Source organism: Pagrus major, chromosome 6 (genome assembly GCF_040436345.1).
Source record: "Pagrus major chromosome 6, Pma_NU_1.0".
Lineage (NCBI taxonomy): Eukaryota > Metazoa > Chordata > Actinopteri > Spariformes > Sparidae > Pagrus > Pagrus major.
In genome coordinates, this window is record NC_133220.1 from 16,396,110 (window position 1) to 16,417,853 (window position 21,744).

At 40.3% G+C, this 21,744-nt stretch overlaps 1 protein-coding gene across 1 annotated transcript in view; it reads left to right on the plus strand.

Moving 5' to 3' along the window:
* kaznb (kazrin, periplakin interacting protein b) overlaps positions 1 to 21,744 on the plus strand; it is a 98,188-nt gene that overhangs the window by 72,002 nt on the left and 4,442 nt on the right. Inside the window, exons 4-5 of the mRNA XM_073468463.1 lie at positions 18,589 to 18,780; positions 20,533 to 20,669. Coding sequence (XP_073324564.1) covers positions 18,589 to 18,780; positions 20,533 to 20,669 — 329 coding nt within the window. The remainder of the gene's footprint in view (positions 1 to 18,588; positions 18,781 to 20,532; positions 20,670 to 21,744) is intronic.

Genomic DNA, 21,744 nt, shown 5'->3' on the forward strand with positions numbered 1-21,744 from the left:
GCACAGTGATTTTTCCTGGCAGTTAAAAGACACAGAGCTGTCAGCTTGACTGGGAGGTTAACACTGGAGTAAAGACCTGAGAGTGTGAGAACAATCAGATAACAGCTCTTGGTACCTGGCCACGAGGGCCTTACAGTTCAATGCAGGCTTTGATTTATCGCAGCTAAACAACGTATTTTGTCACCCAATGCTTAGTGCAAAGGCGTTGGCATCAGACTGTGAAGCTTGATTGACTTCTTGCCAGAGAAAAGCATTTTACTTTGCAAATTGCTTTAATTTGAATGGAGCTTTATTGAAGTTTACTGCAGTAGAGTTGTGTTGTAAGGTGCAATTATTGCATCGTAGCCAGGCCACTTATTTTCTCCAATCACTGTCATCAGTGTGAGAAATAAAATGTTTTAAAGAGGCTCAGGATAATAGTCGCTCTCGATCCCTCCTGTGTGGTAATCAAACTGACCAGCCTGTAATAATACACACCACAAAAGGTATTGACCATAACGTCTATTGATCCTATGTGTAGTTGCTTAATCTATAAGCTTTGTGTTCGTTTTTTTTCTCATTATAATGACTGCCATTACTCTTTATTGTTCTCACACTGATACCAAGGCAGAGAATTTCATCCTATCTGGCCCCTTGAAGCTGGCAAAACGAGCTCAGCGGCTATTAGACGAGCCTCATGTCATTTCCATCAACAATGGGCAGCGACAGTGGTGACCTCACTCACTCATTCTGCTTCTTTATTGCCCATCACTCCTTTCCCTCTCCCCCCTCCTCCTCCTCTCTCTCAAGGCTAGCTAATATTTTAATGCTGCTCTGTCCCGGCTCTCTATCTACACTCCCCAGCACTGATAATGCAGAGTGACAGGTCAAACAGTGTGCAGCTGAGAGAGGGGAGAGCGATACAGCAGAGGGAAGAGAGAGAAGAAGGCTTTTTGGATTTCTTCTGGCTTTAATGTGAGCAAAGCAAATGAATGACATAGTGATACAGGGAGTTAAGCTGAAGAATAAGGACACTGAGGAGTGGAAAATTTCAGACTGAAGAACTGTCAGGATAAAAGCAATGCCGTGAATAAGATTCAGTGTAGCTGAGAGGCAGGCTACAGCATGACCTTGGAATTACATTATTATGTGCCACATCTGGTCAGAATTTTCCTATTCATGTAAAACGCTGTAACTCTTCCGACGGGTAAAAAAGCAGCTGGATTCAGTTCAGCTTGAATCTAAGTGGGTATAATTAGCAGATGTAACAGATCTAATGATCTGGCTCTATGGGATTTTGTGGCTGTAATATTTCAGTGAAGGCCATCGCAGAAATAAGCACATATTCACCTTCTAATGAGGTGTTAATTGTATCCACTATAACGAGAGTTATCGTTTCAATCTTTTGTCTCAGCTCTGATCAGTCAGAGAGGAATGAGCCTGGCAGAAATCCTTGAGGTGTCAGCGTGTGATTGACAGATCCATTGCCTCATGTGACAAGTATCTGGTTAGAGCACATCTGCTCTTTGGACCGAGCTAAAACACTGAGCGTCAACCTCTGACAGGCAGGACAAATGGCACGCTTGCTCTGAACCGATGTCCCATCTTTTAAATGCAAGAGGTTTTAAAGGTTACATTGATATTTTATGTAAAATATTACATTTACAGAGCTTGTAGAAAGGTGGAGAATAAAAGTAAATCTTTTCCTCAAAAACAGTATTATGATTGTGAAGGAATAACTTTACAATGTTTGTCGGGTCCAAAATGATTGTTTTGTTTATGTCAGTGTCAGAATTCTGATGGCTGGTTCCGGGTTCTAACCAGGTTTGTGAGCCAATAGTAAACCGCAGTTGGTATCGCACGGTATCGGTGTTGCGTCAGCGCCTTGCATACTGTACTGCCCTAACGTTAGCCAGCTAGCATTTGCAACATTAACATAAAGAGGGCTTAAAGACTTAAAGAGACAGGAGCTAAAACAGAGCGATTCAGACAGAGGGGGAATACAGTGCTACTGTATGAGAAAACTGATATGTTTCTTGAGCATTAAAGCATGTAAATCTATTCTAATAATAAACCAAAATAAAACGATTAACCTGAAAATGAGCATTATATGTCTCCTTTAACTCTCCCACACCCATGCATGACTTGTGCTTTAGTATGCTAGTTATGTTACTCAAGTGCTGGTAAACCAAAAATTCCATTATAAGTTTATATCCGGCCGAGCTCTCCAGCCTGAATTAATTCAGCTGTCGCCCTATCTGTTTTCTCGTTACCACCTGTACCAGCCTGAGGGTTTCAGGCGTGCCAGACAAAGTGAACCAGCCTTAACTTTATTTACTCTGCAACGCGCTCGAGTTCCCACCTCAACAAGACTGTCCTTACTCAGCAGCAGGCAGAAGAAAAGTCCAAAAGTGCAAACATCCCTGGAGAGCTGGAGAAAACATGTGAGAGCTGTTATTAATAAGACGATCTCAGTGTGTCGAGCTAAAGCAGTTTGGTTAGAAGCATAAACTTTGTATCTCTTAACCGTGATCCATTTTTTGAGGAGGCGTTGGTATTGACACTCGCAGCATTTTTATTCAGAGTTTACATTCCTGCCTTCTGCGGCTAAAACATGCATTCACATTCAGGAAGTGTGTAATCTAAACTCATGTAGGCTACAAAGGCATTGAGGGCTCAAAAGGGGGGGGCATAGCCTGTGCACAGAGGGGCTTATTGTTCTCTGTTCAGTCGATGAGCATAATTGCACACTGTCCTCTGCTAGCTCTCGGCCATCAGGTGGAGTGAGAGCTCCACCAACTCACCTGGTTCACCACCTGAGGCCTGGGGTGCAGCTTGTTTTCCCCTCCCCCTCCCCCGCCTCGTCTGTACACTACTAGGGGGGGAAAGATGAAAAGCAGGAGTGGGCGTGGGGTGAAATTTGTCTTCACTGCCACAAGGCGTGTCACTTAAACAGGTACACAGAGAGTGGGAGAGAAAAAGAGGCACAAACAGAGGAAAGGCAGAAAGAAAAGGAGCAGGAAATGCAGCTGAGTGGCTCTCAGGGGACGACTTCCTGGTAACCTGTCTGGGTGGAGCCTCAGCAAGCAGGGCTGGGAGCGGCCCTGCTGTGGTGGTGCATTGTGTGCGTTGGTTTGAATGGTGTGTGCACTGGTCTGTGACTGTTTTCACTTTTTTTTCACCTGCTATGAGAGCTCACACCACAGTTGACAGTGGAGCCGAGTGGAGCCTGTGCCGAGGAGGACATGAGGTCCGAGAAGGAGGAGGAGGGGAAGGCCGGTGAGTGACAGATAGAGAAGGAGGTAGACGGGGAGGAAAGACGTTGCTTGTGCGTGTGTTGGACGAACAGTGTAGGCCATAACAGTGGCCTGAATCAGGTGTGTGAGCAGGCTCGAGTTCACGTGTGTGTATGTGTGTGATTACCTGGATTGATTGTATGACAGGAATTTTGGTGTCACGACCAAAATGCTTCTTGTACTTTAAACTACAAAATATGTGATCAGTTTAAGAAATAAAATACATTGTTATAAACCACCCAACATTAATTGAAGAAGGGCTGCAACTAACAATTTAATTTATTATCGCTGAATCTACATTAAAATACCTAATGTTTTCTCGAATGATCAGGTAAGCGGTCTCTAAAATATTTGTTTGGTCATGGTGACCTCTCTGCTGCCTGCTGCAGAGGTTTTTTTTTGTCTGTATGTCAGGGTTTTCATTGGCCTGTTTGTGATCAGATTATCAGCCTTACTGGCCACAAAAATGCAAATAAAAGGTTTGGATATTGATTGAAATTGTGCTCATTAGTCGGTTGTGATTTTAAAAGTAACTTTTTTAATGTAATATTTGGACATGGTCCTTTTTTTTACTTTTGCCATCAACTCTTTGAAACAGCCCTTTACTGTAAGTGCTGATTTATTTTAATCTTTTCCGTATCCCAGTCTTATTTGTTGTTTTATTAAGACAATAACTATATGGCGACCTAGATATGACATGTTCATATGGATAATATGGTAATCTGTTAATCCTCTACTGTATAAGCACTGTACATGTATGGAGTGGTGTTTGGTCAGATAGACAGTTCAGTATTACAGACTTTAGTAGCTCAGTAGACATACTAGAGCTTGAATAATCTGTGAGAAACTATCACTGAGGGACAATAATATCTACTCTGGCTCTTGGGTTTGGATTAATGTGGAAAGCAGATATATTCTTCAGTATGTGAAGAAGCTTTATGGTTGACTGAAGTCTATTGAATCCCATGGGAGAGATAACTGTCTTTGAGAAGTTGTCTTTATTTCCTGCTTGGATGTCATGAGTATGTTTTTGATGTTTGTATAGTGGCTGTGTGTTGTGTGTCGCAGTGGTTTATGAATGAATAGAGATGAGTTTGATCTCAGTGTGTTTTACGTCACTCCTGCTGCGGCTGATGCACCCTGAGGTCAACACTCAAAATTGCAGAAGATGAGTTTGACAGATTGCACTGCAGCAGACAGATGGTCCCATCACTGTAAGCTTCACACTCAGTTTGGTTGTAAAGTCCTTCAACAAGAACATAGGAGACAACATGTGGCACATCTACATCACATTTTTTAAATTTTTTTTTATCATTTCTCTTCAGTCAATGTGTGAGCTAGAGCTATTCAGCGCTAATTAAGAACCATATACAATCACCAACTCCACATTTGCAAGACTAAGAATATTAATGAGCTCAGAACAGGTATATATTATATATTGCCATATTTCACATGATTACAAACACCTCTGAAAAGCTTGAAAGTTTTCCTACACAAGCTTCAGGAGCAGCTCCAGCCTGTTCTGCAGCTGCGCCTCATGCAGCTTGAGGGATTATTCTGTCTTGCCCCGGGACACGAGGGCGGTCGTGTATCAAATCATGTAGATTTCCAGTTCTCCAAAGACCAGATCATGCTGTTTTCGACAGATGTTTACTCCCAATTCCAGATTCAAAACAGGGACAATATGCCTTGTAGCATTTTGTTCCTATGTGACTTATACAAGTTGGTCGACATCATGGACCGCACCCCCTTCGCTGATTACTCTGGTCAGCCAATGCTATGTAGATGCTAAAGCCCAATTCCAGTGTTAACCCTTATGGACTCACAGCCTTTCACATATGTTCCTGCTAAATCTGCTGAAATCAGCAAGAGTTTGACGGCTCTCTGGTTAACTTTTTGAGCCATTTATTTACACCTTACATGGTAAAAAGATTATTTGCAAATATGTTGTTTTGCTCAGACAATGATTGTGGTTATTTACAGGGAATATTCTGGGAATATACATGCTTTCTTGCTACGAGTTAGACGAGAAGACAGTTAGCCTAGCTTAGCATAAAGACTGGAAACAAGGGGAATCAGGGTTAGAATGGTTTGCATGTTTAGTGTTCATTTTCAATGATATTGTTATTAGTTACAGGTCATCTGCATGCTTACATTTGCATTAAAAAGATCCATGCGAGTAAAATAAAACATAATTTAGTGTGTTCAAACCTCAAACTTCATACTTTCAAAAGAGCCCAAAACCATTTTTTTTTTAAATCTGATTGGCGATAAGATCATTTTGCTCAAAAATACACTTTGGCTCTGATGCAGCATACAATATACAAAGTAACTTGTAACTAAAAGTATCTCAAAATTGTAATTAAGCTCTGTAATTGAGAAAATGTACTTAGTTACATTCCATCATTAGTTACGTCCCCGCTCCAAGAAATGGTCCGGCACATAACCACTTGTCAAACCACAACTTTATGTTTCTACTGCACCGTTTAAACAGATGTAAAGTGTTTATTAGCGAGCTTTCTAGGATTTAAACAGAACCAGGCCCACTGTCCCCAGTATTTGTGCTAAAATAAGCTAACTTGGCTCCAGCTGCATTTGTACCATACATGTGAAAAAGTCATATCATTCATCTCATCAAACTTGCACCATTTTATGCTCAGTTCAATCTGAGATAGCCGCCTCACACCTCAGTCCAGAGAAAGGTCTCTGCAGGTACAGTGATTTCATAAGGCCCTCATACATAAATTAGTCATACAGTGTCAGGAGTCTTCACATCCTCCTGCACTCAGACACAGGTTACAGTAAGTCAGTTAAAGTGTGTGACGGTTTGATGCTCAGAGCTCAGAGGGGGATGGTGGAACTGAGCCAATATTTGAGTCAAAACAGCTTGAGCTCATTGATTCGCTGCTCAGACATGTCACTGAAACGAGAGGGAGGAGTTTTAGAGCGACAAGGCTCATCGCGATTGACTGAGTTGAAAACTAGGATATCCAAGGCTCTTAAATACAATTAATGTACAAATAAATCGCCTCATTATCGTGGATTTGCTGACATAAGTCAAATGGCTGTGTTCAGATCCGCCATGTCAGTCAGGTTAATTTGCGTAATTACTGGCTAATTCACTTCATGTAAGCCAAACCCATGCACTGTAAATGATACCGGTGTCAAGTGACAGTGAGGTCATGTTTTGCAAAATGCAGCTCTTGACAGCAGTTTTAGAAAATCTAAATAGCCACGTCCAAGTTCTCAGTGCTCTTCTTCCAGTGGCAAATCCTTGGCAGCGTGCCTAATCTGCAGATAATAAACGTGTGAATCAATTACAGCTATCTGCTCTTGGCATCCTTGCTCTGACCTCGGTTGTAATGTAAACCCACGGGCAATTAATTAATGGAAGCTGCTCCCAATAGATACTGTATACTCACAGATATACGGAACACCGAGTACAAACCCGCATTAACAAAAATTTACATGCAGCACACGCACACTTCAACCATATTAGCATTTTTTTGGTATTTTTTTAGAGGACAAATGATCAACATACAGTATATTTTCATATTTTTTAGATGTTTTAAAGCAGAAAGTGGTGTTTCATCTCCAGACCATGATGACTTATCATTAAGTGGTGAATACTCTGGTCAGGAAAGTTTCAGAGGCAGCAACATGCATTATTTATGCCCGTATGTATTATAGAGGGGCAGTGTAATACCCTCAGCGGGAAATCGACCTGACCCTTACATACAGGGTGTTCTCGGGATGCAGAAAATACAGTGTTTGGAGTCTCAGCATGTCGAGGCATCAGGAATTAGGTGTTCTTCGCTGTGTTCTTTTCAATCTCCTGGTGTGTGAGATGGAGGCTGTTACCACTATTTGTAGCTTAAGCATGTCGAATCTGAAACTATACGACCCACACAGGTCTATACAACCTCCGTTCCATTACTGCATGTCCCCCCTCTGACTATAGCACAAATTAACAATAAAAATGCTAAAAATATTTTGTCAGATGATTAAAAAAAACAGTCTTATCGTTGTAGACTACCTTTGCCTGCCACCCACCCACCCGACCTCCCTGTGATTTGAGACTCAGCAGGCAGCCGCTGACAGAATGAATGTGTTTATTTGTGAAGCCTCTCAGTTTCAGTCTGCTTTTCTCTCCCTATCCCTCCTCTCTGTCTCTTTCTCTGTCAGATTTCGGCTGGGTGCCGATTTGATGCTATTCTTTCATAAATCCTTAAAGAGTGTTTGGGCTGTCCTTCTGTCTTGAGTTGTAAACAGAGTGCCTCAGAATCACAGCATGTTTCTTTTATGGGCAACTCCAAGCAGACATTTTCCCAATATGAGGTCTTGAATGAAAACTTATAGTTTCACAAAATTTGAACTAGTTTCACAAGAGTTCTCCACTTCCTCCTGTCTGTTGATGTCATTTGGAGCCAAGCATCAAATAACTAACTGAAACTAAACTTATCAGAAAAAAATTAACACTTGAACATAAACTACCTAAACTGACAGAAATGTTTGGGGGGAAAAAATGTTATTGGTATCCAACCAAAGGGCGGTCAAGATGTTTTTGCTTCACTTTTGGGGAGTGACCAGTAACCAGTGTTGGGGGTAATGCGTTACAAAAGCAACACGCTACAGTAATATATTTCTTTTAAGCGGTAACAAAGTAATATAGAGTCTTACTAATAATATTTCAGTAATAAATTACTACAGTTATGTCTCGTAATGTGTTACAATCCATGTTACCAACCGAAGTGAAGCATTTATTGCTGTTTTTTTTTAAGAATCCATCCACACCAATATGACCATAATATGGGCTATGTGTTTGTTTAATATAGCCAAGCCTATAAGTTCTTTGTTTGGTCTCTGTGTGGCTGAAATGAGCCGCATTTCGTTGACCTAATGATGAAGCCTAATCCTCCGAGCACACTTTAATTTACATTCTTGAATCACATATGCCCATGCATCCCCTGTTCTGTGGACTAAAATAAAAGTACATAAGGGAGCATAGAAAAGGAGATTGTTGTCTTGTCATGTCATTATTGGCTACATTATAGAAGGTATAGGTCTGTTTCATATGACTAAGCCTACAATTTAAAATATTTATTCCTATCTCATAATATAACAGTGAGGTAACTAGCCTACTTTTCCCTCACTAATGTTATCGGGTTCCCTAAAAAAAAAATGTATCAACCACTTTACAGCTCCTTAATTCACCATGTAAGCTTATAGGAAAAAGTATTTTTTGGGGCCAGTGTTGCAATTACACAGTGTGGCCACCTGGGGGTTTGGTGCTGTTATGTTGTCTGTCTTTATATACTGTAAAGTGAAAGGGATGTACCAGTTACATCACTGTTTGAGCAGTGCCAACACTGGTACGCATGTGCTCACAGTGAGGAGCAGATGTTTACCATCTTCATTATCTAAGTTTAGTGTGTTACCATGCTCACATTTGCCAATTAGCACTAAACACAGAGAAGAGCAGAGGCTGGTGGTAGTGTCATTAGGTGTGCAGGGATTTGATCATATGCCAAAGTGTGAGACTGAAATTTTAAACTGATGTTGGTACAAGGTGAAATGTAAGGTCTGTACCAAATATCATGAGAATCCATCAAATAGTTGTCGAGACATTTCAACTTAAACTACAAAATTTAAGTTGAAATGTCTCTGGGTGCCATTTATGTCTGTACAAAGATTGCGCCCAGTACTTCAGCACTGCGATGTCTGGACCAAAGTGGTTGGCCGACAGATTGACATCATCATCCCTAGAGCCGTGTTGCTAGCGAGGCTGTAATCAAAAGATAAGGTGTGAGACACAAGAGCATATCTCATAACATAATAGACGGTCCGTGTTGACAAGTGCTATCCACACTATATTAAACATACTCTCTCCTGTACAGCGTAAATCTCTTGAGACAGGCAGAGTGTCATGTGAGGAAGCACTCGTCAAAGTCCATACATAACTTGCGGGGTTTATTTCAGTCCATCCACAATGTTTTTCCAGCCTGTCAAGGCTACACTGTTACCTGCGTGATGAGTTTAATCAAGAGCTGAAGCAGACTGCTGTCTTCTCTCAGAGTAATCTCAGCTGATCTTTATACTGTAATTAGTGGAGGCCAGAGCTCAGCAGACATATGCTCCTCCTCTCATAATACAGTGCAGAAATAGCCAGCTGTGAGCAGACGCACACGCCTACACAAACACAAATCAAGTAATCCAGCAGCAACTGGGGAAGACAATATAATATAATACAGACATATATAATTGTATAATGCTTATTACTAAACAATATTACATATGTATATGATGCCAAAGCTGCTGTTTGCCTTCCGGTGTTCATTTTCCAACCTGCACAGTGGTGTAGTGTAGTAGTAGCTTCAGCATCATCCACAATATGTTATGAATGCTTGTCTGTCTTCCAGGAATTAGAAAATGTTTAACCTTGTTGATTGGTTGGTTGGTTGGTTGATTGGTCGGTCGGTCGGTCGGTTGGTTGGTTTGTCAGCGGGATAACATAATAACTATTGAACAAATTTCTTAGGTGGCTAGTATCCATGAATGAGTACGAAAGGGGACTGTTGGCCTTGATGGAGGTATGCGCTCTACTGAGGTCCATTTTAGTTTTATTAATTGATTAGTTGAAAGACATTTAAACTATCAGGTAAAGGTGTAACAGACAGAAGTGATCTAATAACTAGATCAAGAATGTAGATGATGTGCATTTTGTCACTGAGGTTGGAAAGTGAGTGAGATGTGACTTAATGTGTCACCGAGGTAAACATAAGCATGAGCTAGTTGGCCCAGTGGTCATCATATCATTTAGCTCACAAGTGGTTACAGAGACAAGGTGCTGGCTCTCTTCCCCTCAGGGAGGCTGACAGTTTGAGTCAACACAATCAACTGCATTGCAGGTACACGCTTATGTAATGTGTCCCATTCCACAGGGAGCCTCTGAGCAGGTTTTTGATGTTTTCATTGGTTCATTCTAGGTAAAGTATATAAATAAGAAGAGCTTATGAGAGAATAGCTTAATAGGAGGCTTTGATGAAGACGTTTGTTGTTTTAAAACAGCTTTGCTCAAATCAGCGGTTACAGAAAGGCTTTTGTTGTATTGCTGTTTTTTCCCCAATGAATCTTGATGTGGCTGTCCTTAATGTTTACTGATTTGATATTTGCTGCAGAGTAATTGGTGTGAGAAATGCGCCAATAAATGACGTCGCTTTGATACCTTCCTGCTGTACAAGTTGCACCCCCTGCAATGCTACAACAGAGAATCTCTCAGCACTTTCTGTAGACAGCCATTACTGTTTTCATTCTTTAGCTCCAATTCCCCTGAACATCCCCCTCACATACACACAATGCCTCTCCACCTTAAAGCACAGCATATCATAGCTCTGCACCAACACCACAGGAGGCGAAGGAGACGGTGAAAGACTGCAGGAGCAAACAGAACTCCTTCAGGCACAATTTCCCAAAACTTTACTATATTTTCTCATGTTTACTGATTATCATAACACACGCCCTCAAAATATGTTTAATATCTTATTCCAGATATTTTCCCCTTTGGCTACAGACATATCTCAGCTGCTCAATGATGCCTTTTACAGTTTAATGTTTGAGTTTTCCTCCACTTCACACATTCAAGTGCATACCAGTCCTCAATCATTCATTGTCATTTCTGTTTTTGTTGCATTCATTCCCTCATTTCTTTAGTTGGCATTTTATTGTTTTATTTTATCGTCCTTTATCAGAAGTGTAGGAACAAATGTTTATAAAGTCGCTGCTTTGGTTTTTCTATATTCAACTTCTATATAAGTCATTTGGCGCATATACCAATTCTTGATTGTTTTTCTTGTTCAACTCACTGAAGTTAATTTGTCCCCAGAGTTAATATGTGCGATAAAGACCTCCTTGATTGGTCACCAAGGGAGCAGGTTTGTTGGAATAATTCAGCAGATTACAAATTACATTGCTGGATGAATAATTGAAGTGGTTCTGTGTAACAATATGTTTTATTAAAGGCACAGTTCACCCCAAAATACAAAATAAATATTTTTCTTCTCACTTGTAGTGCTAGTATCCGTCTAGATTCTCCTGTGTTGAGTTGCTGAGTTTATCATAGAGATGTCAAATATAATGGAACTAGATGACACTCAAAAAAATATCATTTATAAAACTCAAGAGCTATGTTTTTTTTTTCCCAGTAATCAGTACCCAGTCAGTCAAGATAACCCAAAGATCTTGTCGTGAGCAGTTTCATGTAGGACCGATTTTCTTTCTCCAAACTATACCGTATTACAGCATGGAAGGCAGCCTGCATCTACTCATGGACGAGAGGCTTGTTCTCATGATAGCACGGGATGTAAACATTAATGGCCTCCCTCTCCTACAAAAACAGAAACAGGTCTGTGGATTATTTTGAGTAACTGCATCATGATTTCTGGAAAGAGACATTAAATGTATTATACTGTAGCTCCAAAATTCTGCAACTCACACTAAAACTTTTTAGATGGATAAAAACTCTACAGGTAAGAGGAAAGATTTTTTGTTTCAGGGTGAACATTTAATGCCATGTTTTCCCAATACTCAGCTAAACTCTCCCTACACAATACTAATCCACGAGAAAAAAATCTCTGTTTCTTTGTTTATATGTTGTGCAATGCTCGTTGTATTAAGGAAGCTTATGGAGATCATACAGGATCAAACCAGGTGAAGCTTTTAACCATGTCGTCTACAAGGCAGCAGAGTCACAGCAGTTTTTATCGTCATATCTTTAACAGCAGCTTGCTAACATGTTTGTGCCGTGGAAGTTAAAGCGGTTAAACCAGCCCAAGCAGCCAGCCCTCCTGTCCTACCCCGACCTGTCTGTCACACAGCTGCAGTGTGTAAACGGGTATGTTATGAAGAATATACAGTATATGTTATGGAAAATGAGATCTTTTTAAAGTTATGAAGGTTCAGCTCTGGACGCCTCCTACAATTGATTAACATTGATATGATTTGCTTATTCTCAGGAGTCGTTTACTAAAAATATAGCTCTAAGAACACTAATATAACAGCTCTGTGTGTCTACATACAGTAGTAACGGTTGAAAATACTGTAGAGGCTGACCTTGGTATCCAACTATCACTTACTGTACCTGAGAGATTAGAGCAGAGGGAAAGGCAGCATCATTGCCTCAGGCTTTGTCTTGGACAGAAATAGCTGAGCAGAACCACTGTCCTAACCACAATTACACATATTTGAATTGTCAGGGAGACTGAGGTGGAAAAGTGGCAGCCATGCCCATTGTACCTCCTTAGAGCAGAACAGTGGGCTGCTGTCTCTGCCGAGATTTTTGACACCTTTCTCAATCGTCTGATATTATTTGAATGCTTTTTGCTTTCATATAGATGATGGGCCATTGAACTCAGAGTTTTCCATTACGTTTCATCGGTCAGTTCACCCAAAAATATGTATATATTTTGTCTCTTACCCTTTAGAGGTATATTGCCATGTAGCTGTTTTTGTTTTGTTTGTCCAAGATATGTGTTTCTGAGATTTCTGTTGTTTCCTGAATGGTGACCAATCCGACCTATAATCCCAAAGCGTCAGTGTTTGATGTTGGGAATTAGGCTTAAAAATCAATTTTCTTACAAAGACCTTAAAATATTAATATTATCTAAATGTTCATAAGTGAACACTTAACTGCTTTTCTCAGTTTCATGTCTTTGTAAATTGAATATCCATTATCCTCATTATAACATTTTTACCGTGGACTATGGAAAAAATGTGACGCACGTTTATTTTCTGATATTTTAAAGACTAAACAAATAAAAAAATATTTTTTTAATCAAGACAAAAATTAGCACATTAATCAGTAATGAAAATAATTGTTAGCTGCAGAACTATGCATAAAACATGGATTGCTAGATCAGTGATTCCCAAATGGTGAGCAGTTGTGATTTACAAGCATAGATTACTATTGCAATATACAACAATTAACAAGTTTTTCACTTACTATACCACTTCTTGTACACATTCAGCTTTAAAGCTCTGTTTTCAAATCTCTTGATTTAATCCGACTGTTGTCTCTCATCTCGTCTCTTGTCTCGGACTTGAATCACAATGCATGACGCAGTAAACAGATTTGTTGGCTGAGTAGCCTCACATGAGTGATTAACAATGCATGCAATTGGTCTGTGAGTTTCCTGAGCCGTTGGTGCTGTGAAGACTAGGAAAGCTGTGCCAGTTAAAACCGAATTGCTCTGTCAAAACTGGAATAGTTCTCAATATTTAATCAGTTGTAGGTCCGGATATGATGGTATCTGGGTCCGGACCAGGACAGCGGTCTGCCCATTTTTAATCTCGGGTAATTATTTTTCCGTTATTGGGGTGATCTGACCCTTTAAGCCTTTAAATGCAAAATTAGTAGTAGTCTAAAATCCTTACAATACTCTGCACTGTCACTGGTTCAGATCAGGAGTGAAGCCTCGCAGGAGTTAGTCAGTTCACTTGCTGTAAAATTGGAAAATGATTATTTCATGATGAGAGCCAATCAAGAGTTCAATTCAGATGCACTGAGAATAGTGAGTCTCAAACTGCTTTTAAAATAAATGTTTTTTTTTCTTTTTGCAACAACAGCCATAACTTTAAATGTAACTTCTCATCCAAACTCAATATTCAGACACAGCTCACTTTAAGCATCTTTGATCATTCATGTATATAAATGGGGTCCACTTTAATCCGGCACACGGTTCACAGGAGACTAGTTCAGGTTTTTGATCACCAATTCGCACATTTCCAGCCTGCACTTCACCTCTCAGAGCAGAGAACGGTGCCTCTTCTTTCTTTCATGAGCCAACCGCCACTCACTCTTCCCAGTGTGTGTGCTGGCTTGTGACAGCTCCGCTATGCGAGGGAGAAGGGACAGGGAGTGATGGCCTGGTCCTGGCTGGCTTTGATGGACACTCTAATGGGAGGCTTGGATGAGAAGTTAATTGAATGGGCTGCTGCTGAATACGAAGAAGAAGGAGAGTGAGCTTCCCTTCTTCTGTGGGAGGACTCCTAATAGCTTGGCCGAGCTCTCTGAACAACCACTCAAGGGTCAGAGCCCAGAGAGCCCAGGCAATATCAGCACATAGTCTGCAGCATATGGTTTATACGAGCCCTGTCAATTGAAACTGCTTTTTTGATCACACTAAGTGTGTGGAGAGGTATATTATCTATAGGTAGATGGTTTGTGTCTTTCAGTGGTATTAATGCAGCTTGAATTCTAGTCAGTGTGAAGTACCGCAGCTTTTGAATCTCAGGAAGTTTTCTGCACCATGTTTTCACCCCTGATCTGTGGCACCTGAAAGAAGAAAAAGTGTTCGAGTGCATTTCTGTATGCTTCAGCCTGTGTGTGGGTGTTTGTGGGTCTGTGCATATTATTGAGTGAGAGGATGATGCTGGGAATTACTGCAAAATTGGATTTTAGAGAATTATGTTAGTGATTTTCTCTGTGAATTATACCCATCTCAACAAATCTGCTGCTGTGAGTACTTTTAAGACACAATTCTAACACGGTTTTAAATGACTCACAGAAGACTAAATGTATCTGTTTAATAATGGTTTATTTTAAAGGGACAGACACAGTATACTTTGATAAACTGAAAACAGCTGTCTGATACAAGTAACATAGTGTTCGTAGCAGATGGTAATCAGCATCATTTTGAGAATAAAGCAGTGAGATGAAAGAGGATATAATGGGTAAAGCAAGATGCAGTAAAGCATACATAAAAACATTATTATTCTATACAGGACCTTATCATTCAAATTATTCGCGCGACTAGATGTGATATCGGCGGGCAGCACGATTCATGAAAAGCAATGAAGGAGAGGACGCTCCTATTTTCTGAACGCGGAATTACTGTTCATTACTGCAGCACCTCTATTCATTCTCTGTATTTCAGCACCTGTGTCTTTAAGACCCGCCTCCTGAAATGCCCAGTCGGCTCTGATTGGTCAGCTCTCACAGGCCTGTAACCACGGCTGTGCTGGGGTCGTGGCTGAGAGCAGAGACATCAAAACCTCACAGAAGTCCTGACAGCCTGTTTTAAGTTTCTGAATACGAGCTGTGTGCATTTTTCCGTGGAAAGAGCATTTTGATATTTTCACAGTATTTATTTAGTACCTTTTTCATAATCAAAAAGACATGGAAATATCATTTTCTACAATATAAGATATTTAAAAAATCCCTTATTTGAATATTAATAGAATCTCCTTGAAGCAACATTATTTAGAAATTGGAATTTGGTGTGATTAGGCGCCCCCCGCAGTTACTGAGTGCAACACCACTGTCATTAATACAAATCCCAGGTCTGTAACAATTTGTCTGACGTAATGTAGCTGCTACAAACAAAACTCATCACATCTTAAAAACTTGTATGTGGAAGTAAACGTGTATGTAACGCTGTGATCCTACCCTCTCACTGAAGTTACATAGTGGCTGAGACAGAGACACCATTCACCCTATTACAAGACACTGTACCATCAACATGATTTTGAAGCTGATATTTTAAGGCAAAAAAGTTACATAATGTTGCTTTAAAAAATGGGAAAAGGTTCAAATTGCCTCATTATAGAAATACTTTAACAAATTCTTTGCCAAACAAAACTGCTGTTCCTGCTAATTTAACATCCAACAACAAGAGCTGATCAACCTTCATATCACAGCACGAGCAGACGATAATCTAATTTCAGCTTGTTTAGAGTTAAGCTAAATGCAACAAAGCATCTAAAAAATGCACGCTTCTGTCCGATGGCATCAAGCGCTGCAGCTGGTCTCCCCGCAACAAATATAGAAGAGCCTGTAGGTAAACAGATGAATAAGCGGATTTAGGCTGCAAGAAGGCCGTGAAAGATTGCTCTCTCAGGGGAAGAAACTCTTTTTGTCACATACAGCACAGAGCTGCCCGGTGTGTTTCCATAGTCCTGAGTCGTCAGAGACCGATGGACTGTCCCTTCCTCTCTTATCGGAGCTGCTGCAGCCCCACAACGTCTGGCTGCAGGCCTGCCGAGACCTTCTCTCTTCTTCTCTCTGAGTCACACACTCATGCACACTAACACACACACACATACTTTGTTGCACACACACTTGCTCTGGAATTTTACATAGTTGTACAAGTCTTATAGGGATCTGCATAAAATTAGGGGCACACTCCTCATTTTAGTTGCTCTGTTTTTCAGCCATGCGAGCAGCCTGGGATCATGCTCCAGGGATGGAAGTGTTTGTCAGTCGCTCTGTCCACCAAACAAACTGAAATATCTCAATAACTATTAGATGGATTGCCATTAAATCTCCTCTGGGGACATTCATGGCCCACATCTTTTTCTGTACTGTAGCTGCACCAGCACATTGTCATTTGTGGTTCAGAGTGAAATGTGTCAACTATTGCTGGATGGATTATGCGTTGTGGTGTAAACATAGTCTTTGTAAACTTTGGTGATCCCCTGAGTTTCTATCTAGCACCATCATCATGTCAAATTCTAACTTGTCCAGTAGTTTTGTTGCAAAACTAATTACATTCCCGTCATTCTCAGCTGAACTTAGTGTTTCACATGCTCTCATCAAACTGAAATTCTGGATTTGATAAAAAATGAATTAAATAAGACATTAGCTATGAGTACATTTTAAGTAAATATTACTAACAAAATAACTGGGAGTATAAAAAGATTTTGTATGAAAACCCAGGGCAACTTTGAGAGTTAAACAATTAAAAACATGTAGGTCTTTGAACACGTCTTTGAGAAAAGAAGCTCTCAACCTGAACAAATTCTGTTGGCAGCAAAGCATTTGCTTTTGTTTTCAAGTTGTTTCTGTGTGACATAAAACAATCTGACACAATTTAATAAACCATAACTGCTAAAGAATTAAACTAATTATTGGAACTTAATCTTTATCTATCTAATAGTTCATTTTCTTTAACATGAGCGTTACAGCTTCTGGTGATGCCACCTTGGCTTTAGACATTTAGTCTTTGTACTTTTCATATGACGTTTAGGGTTAAAACTAATAATTACCAGCTGCGACAGCGTTGGCTGGTAATGTTTCCTTTTGTGAGGCTGTGTGTGTGCATCATCGTGGCAAAATATGGTCCTGGAGACACCTTTTTTCATTTTGAGTACTGTGGCAGGTGATTACATCTGTCTGTGGAGTGTTCTTACCCATGAGTATTGATGACTCATGTAATAATGTCATAATGACTGCTGAGTAGTCATGGTTCAAAACATCAACATGTTGACGGGCATCACGGCTGGTGTGATCCCATCGCAAGATGGTCTCCAGTTATTTTTATTATTAATCCACCCGTCAGCTATATTGTGGAAGATGCCTGTAACAAGTTCCCAGATCTTGAATATTTGTGCTAAAATAAATCTAAAACCCAAATATATTAGATTTATATTCATGAAGAGACACAAATCCATGTATACATTTTAGAGGTTAATCATTGTTTGTTAATCCAAATAGTCCATTCATTTTCTACTCATCCACTACTTGATTGGTTTACTGATCTTTCCTGCATTATCCAAGTTACTAAGTACCTTTGCTGTCTCAACCATATGAGTGATATTGAGGTAACAATACTTTTACAAGGTTTTTGTTGATAAGTTACAAGTTTCTCATGCCATACATGTCATTTATCTCAGAACTATAAATCATTATGACATATTGTTCCTCTATTGCTGCTATAGATTCCCCTCACTGGGCTAAAATTCATCCACCTCTTCTGATCTCTCTCATCTGTTCTGTCCTCGTCCTGCCCGTTAGCTCACTCCTCAGTTCATGGTGTCCTCACCTCAGCTTCCTGCTCCTGTTTGCTCGCCTGTTTTCCCTCAGGGTTGGGAGACATTTCACAGCAGATGGAAAACACAGCAGTGAGAATGGCTCGAGTGTGTGTCGCTGATATTTTATTAAGTCTTATCAGACTGCTGTCTCTCACTTACATGCTCCCCTCACTGGAGTGTGTCACTCAGCATTTATCTGAGTTTCTTAAACACCTGCGGCCACAGCTGAGGGAGAGCTGTGAGGCTTTACAGGGTTTTCTATGTGTTGATTCGAGACTTATTTTATCATGTGCTGCATAATCACACGCTCTCGCTTTAGTTCCAGATGTTACTACTACTACTACTACATTTCCTGCCACAGTTTTTTCCTCCTTTTAGTCTATTTTGGGTCTTTTCCCTCCATTTTTCTCCTGTTTCTTTTTACATAGTCTTCTCCCTCAATCCTGTGCTCTCTGGTTCCTCATTGCTCTTCTGCATACTCTAAAGTCCCCTTCTCTCTCTCCCTCAGTGTTGTTGCGTGAGGAGGTGGCCCAGCTTCAAGAGGAGGTCCACCTGCTCAGGCAAATGAAGGACATGTTGAGTAAGGACCTGGAGGAGACCCAGGAAGGCTGCTCCGCCAATCTGCTCTCGGCCACTGAGCTCCGCGTGCAGCTGGGCGACAAGGAGCAGGAGCTGGACCGTGCCAAGGAGGCCTTACAAGGTCAGGAGTCAGCACAGGCATCTCACCTAATCCACCAGAGGCCATTCTGTCCAACAGCTACCTCGAATGCACACCAAATACAGCTGTCCACGCCTTTAGTGGAAAGTTTCCACCTTTATCTCCCCAAAGAAAATGATATCAGAAAAAACATCAGTTATTACATTATATACTGTCGAATCACATGTTTATGTGCAAAATTTTCACATAAATTATATGGCGACATAAAAATCACAAGAAAACTCCAAGGCACTCTCTTTAATACTATTAAATGCCTTTTTTTGTCACTTCATGGTCATGTTAAACCTTACTGTAAAAACAAACTCCAGAGTGTTTCAGCATCAAGCCTTCATCTGGGAGCCAAATATGAAGGCTTGATGCCGAAACTCCTGTTTTTCTTGTCTTTATGTATCCCAGACCAAAGATCACCTCTAACAAAATAAATCTGAGACCAAGAAGTACTCCTACTCTTACAGTTTTTAAAATATATATACGCCGAATAGTAAAAGAATAAAAAGAAATGCTACGTACCTGAAGTTTAGCTTGGCTTACTGCAAGTAACTGGCTAATATTTATTGTTTCATATCCAATCCTATACAGTCTTACAGTTACAGTCCATAATGGTAACACTTTATATTAAGGTCCTATATGACATTAGACTTCTCTGCTTTACTCTTTACAATAAAAAAGATTATTGTCTTATAAATTTCTGTTCATCTCCGACCAGCAGGTTTAACTCCAGTTTTGTCTTGTATGTGCCAAAGATGTAAAATGTGTGCACATAAACACTTTATATGTGCATGTGTTTCCACATTAGTCAGGCTCAGAAATGGGTGTCGCCCCCTGATGAGCAGCCAAGTAGACTCCAGGTTCACCTCATTTTAATTAACATCCATCAATCACAGCGTAGAAGCTTCACTCTGAAATATTAATGTGGTATTGATGTAGACTGGAATGCAGTGCTGAGTATGTAGTATTTTATATAGCATTGTTTTTAATTCTTGTATGAAAACAAATCCTGCCGTTACAAAACAACACAAACAAACGGTTCCGATCTTTGGGAGAGGAGTAAAAAAATAAGGTCAGTACATTTAGGATAATTGCTTGCAACAAAAATTGGAGGGAAACCCAAAATTGCAGCAGTACATTTTGGTTTCTGCCCTGAGACTTGCAGGTGGTAAACTGGAAGCTCAGAAACTGTGTTGTGTAACTGCTGCAGAACAGGTTTGAATGATGAGTGTAAAATATGAGGAGGGTGAACGTTGACAGAAGGAATGCTTCCTGAGTGATATATGTGTGCAGGTCTGAAAAGTACAGGTCTTGCCTTTCAGGAAGGCATGGCTGTTATTGTTGCTTTGAAACAGCCCCACCAGTTGCATCATGGCTGATGAGTTGTCTCTGTAAGAGAATGAAGTCGAGAGAAATCAGATCCAAATGGTCCTCACAGGGATGAGCCAACAGGGCCTCCACATGCCAGCCGAAACAGCTCCATGTATGAATGAAAAAGTGTCAGTGTGACACTTATCTTTTGAGGAGATTACATCATTTTCTCTGAAAAAAACAACTCCTGCAGCTCCTGATTATCAGAGGACACAGTGCCACCTAGTGGCTCCCTGCTGCAATGGCAAAGCTTTGTTTCTAACATACTGTATTTCTTATATTCAGTTTTAAAAGTAGAACAGGCTGTTAAAATCTACTTGTTTAACACGTGAATGCACTGCTCAGTGTGTGAATATGCTTGTCTGTGTCTCGCAGCTATGAAAGCTGACCGTAAACGTCTAAAAGTGGAGAAAGCGGACCTGGTGAGTCAGATGCAGCAGCTGTACACGACACTGGAGAGCAGAGAAGAGCAGCTGAGAGAATTCATACGCAACTACGACCAACACCGAAAGGTAACGACGGCCCAGCCCGTTTGATCAGTATTAGCTTGTTGCAGATACATATTTACTGGTTCATATATCGGCCAATCAGAAATTTTAGAGACAAAATACAGAGTCATGTTTGAAACAGTGTCTCCAAAATATATGGCCATCAAAGAATGCGAAACATTTTATAAGCAGTATATGAAAGTTTAGGAAATTGTTTATAAAACACTATAAGCAGATATCCATCAGATCTACAGTTTATCCATATCAGATATATGAGTGTAAATTAATGTATCCTCCTGAGGGCACTAATAAACAGAGGCTGCTGTGAGAAAAATAGTAAATAATTGAGTCTCATCCCCCGATCGTTAAATATGATGCTTTGGGTTGGTGTCCAACCGGAGCTACCAAACCAAAACACTTAACTATCTTTCTCCAGGAAGTTACATTTTGTTGCTTTAAAGTGGAACAAAGAAAAGTCCGCTGATGTCTCATTATCAGATTTTTTAAAATTCAAACATTCTAACAGTATCTGCCACAATCCAGTATCGCTGTCAGCCTGTACTGTACTGCCAAGCCTGCTGCAATGACAATAACATCACTAAAATCCCAGGGCACCAGTTAAAATGTGGTGGAGACGTATTACTTTAGTAGCAACACAAACTGCGCAATTTCAAGAGGAAAAAGGGAGGAGACATTAGAAACTACTTAAGCAAGCAGCACTGGACTGTAAGTCAATGTTTTATAGTGGAAAAAAGGGCATATAAGAAGCACTAATGTTGGCAAGCTATCAAATCAGTCCATTATTTTACAATATGTGCTGCTCACATAGATTATTTAACAGTAATAGTTTTCCTACACATGTTGTAGACTGCTGCTTAGTTTATATTACACATGTCCGCAGCATCCCGAGTGTAAATGACACCTATGCTAAAACAAGTTGTCTCTTTGTGTCATCGTGTATCCAACTTTTTAAAAAAAGCACAACTTTTCAAATAGATTATAACAGAATGTAGCTGTGAAATGCTCCTTGACTCAGATGTGGAGCTCCATTCATCGTTCAGAGTGAGTTTGGCAGGGATTAACCACGTCTTTGTGTGTC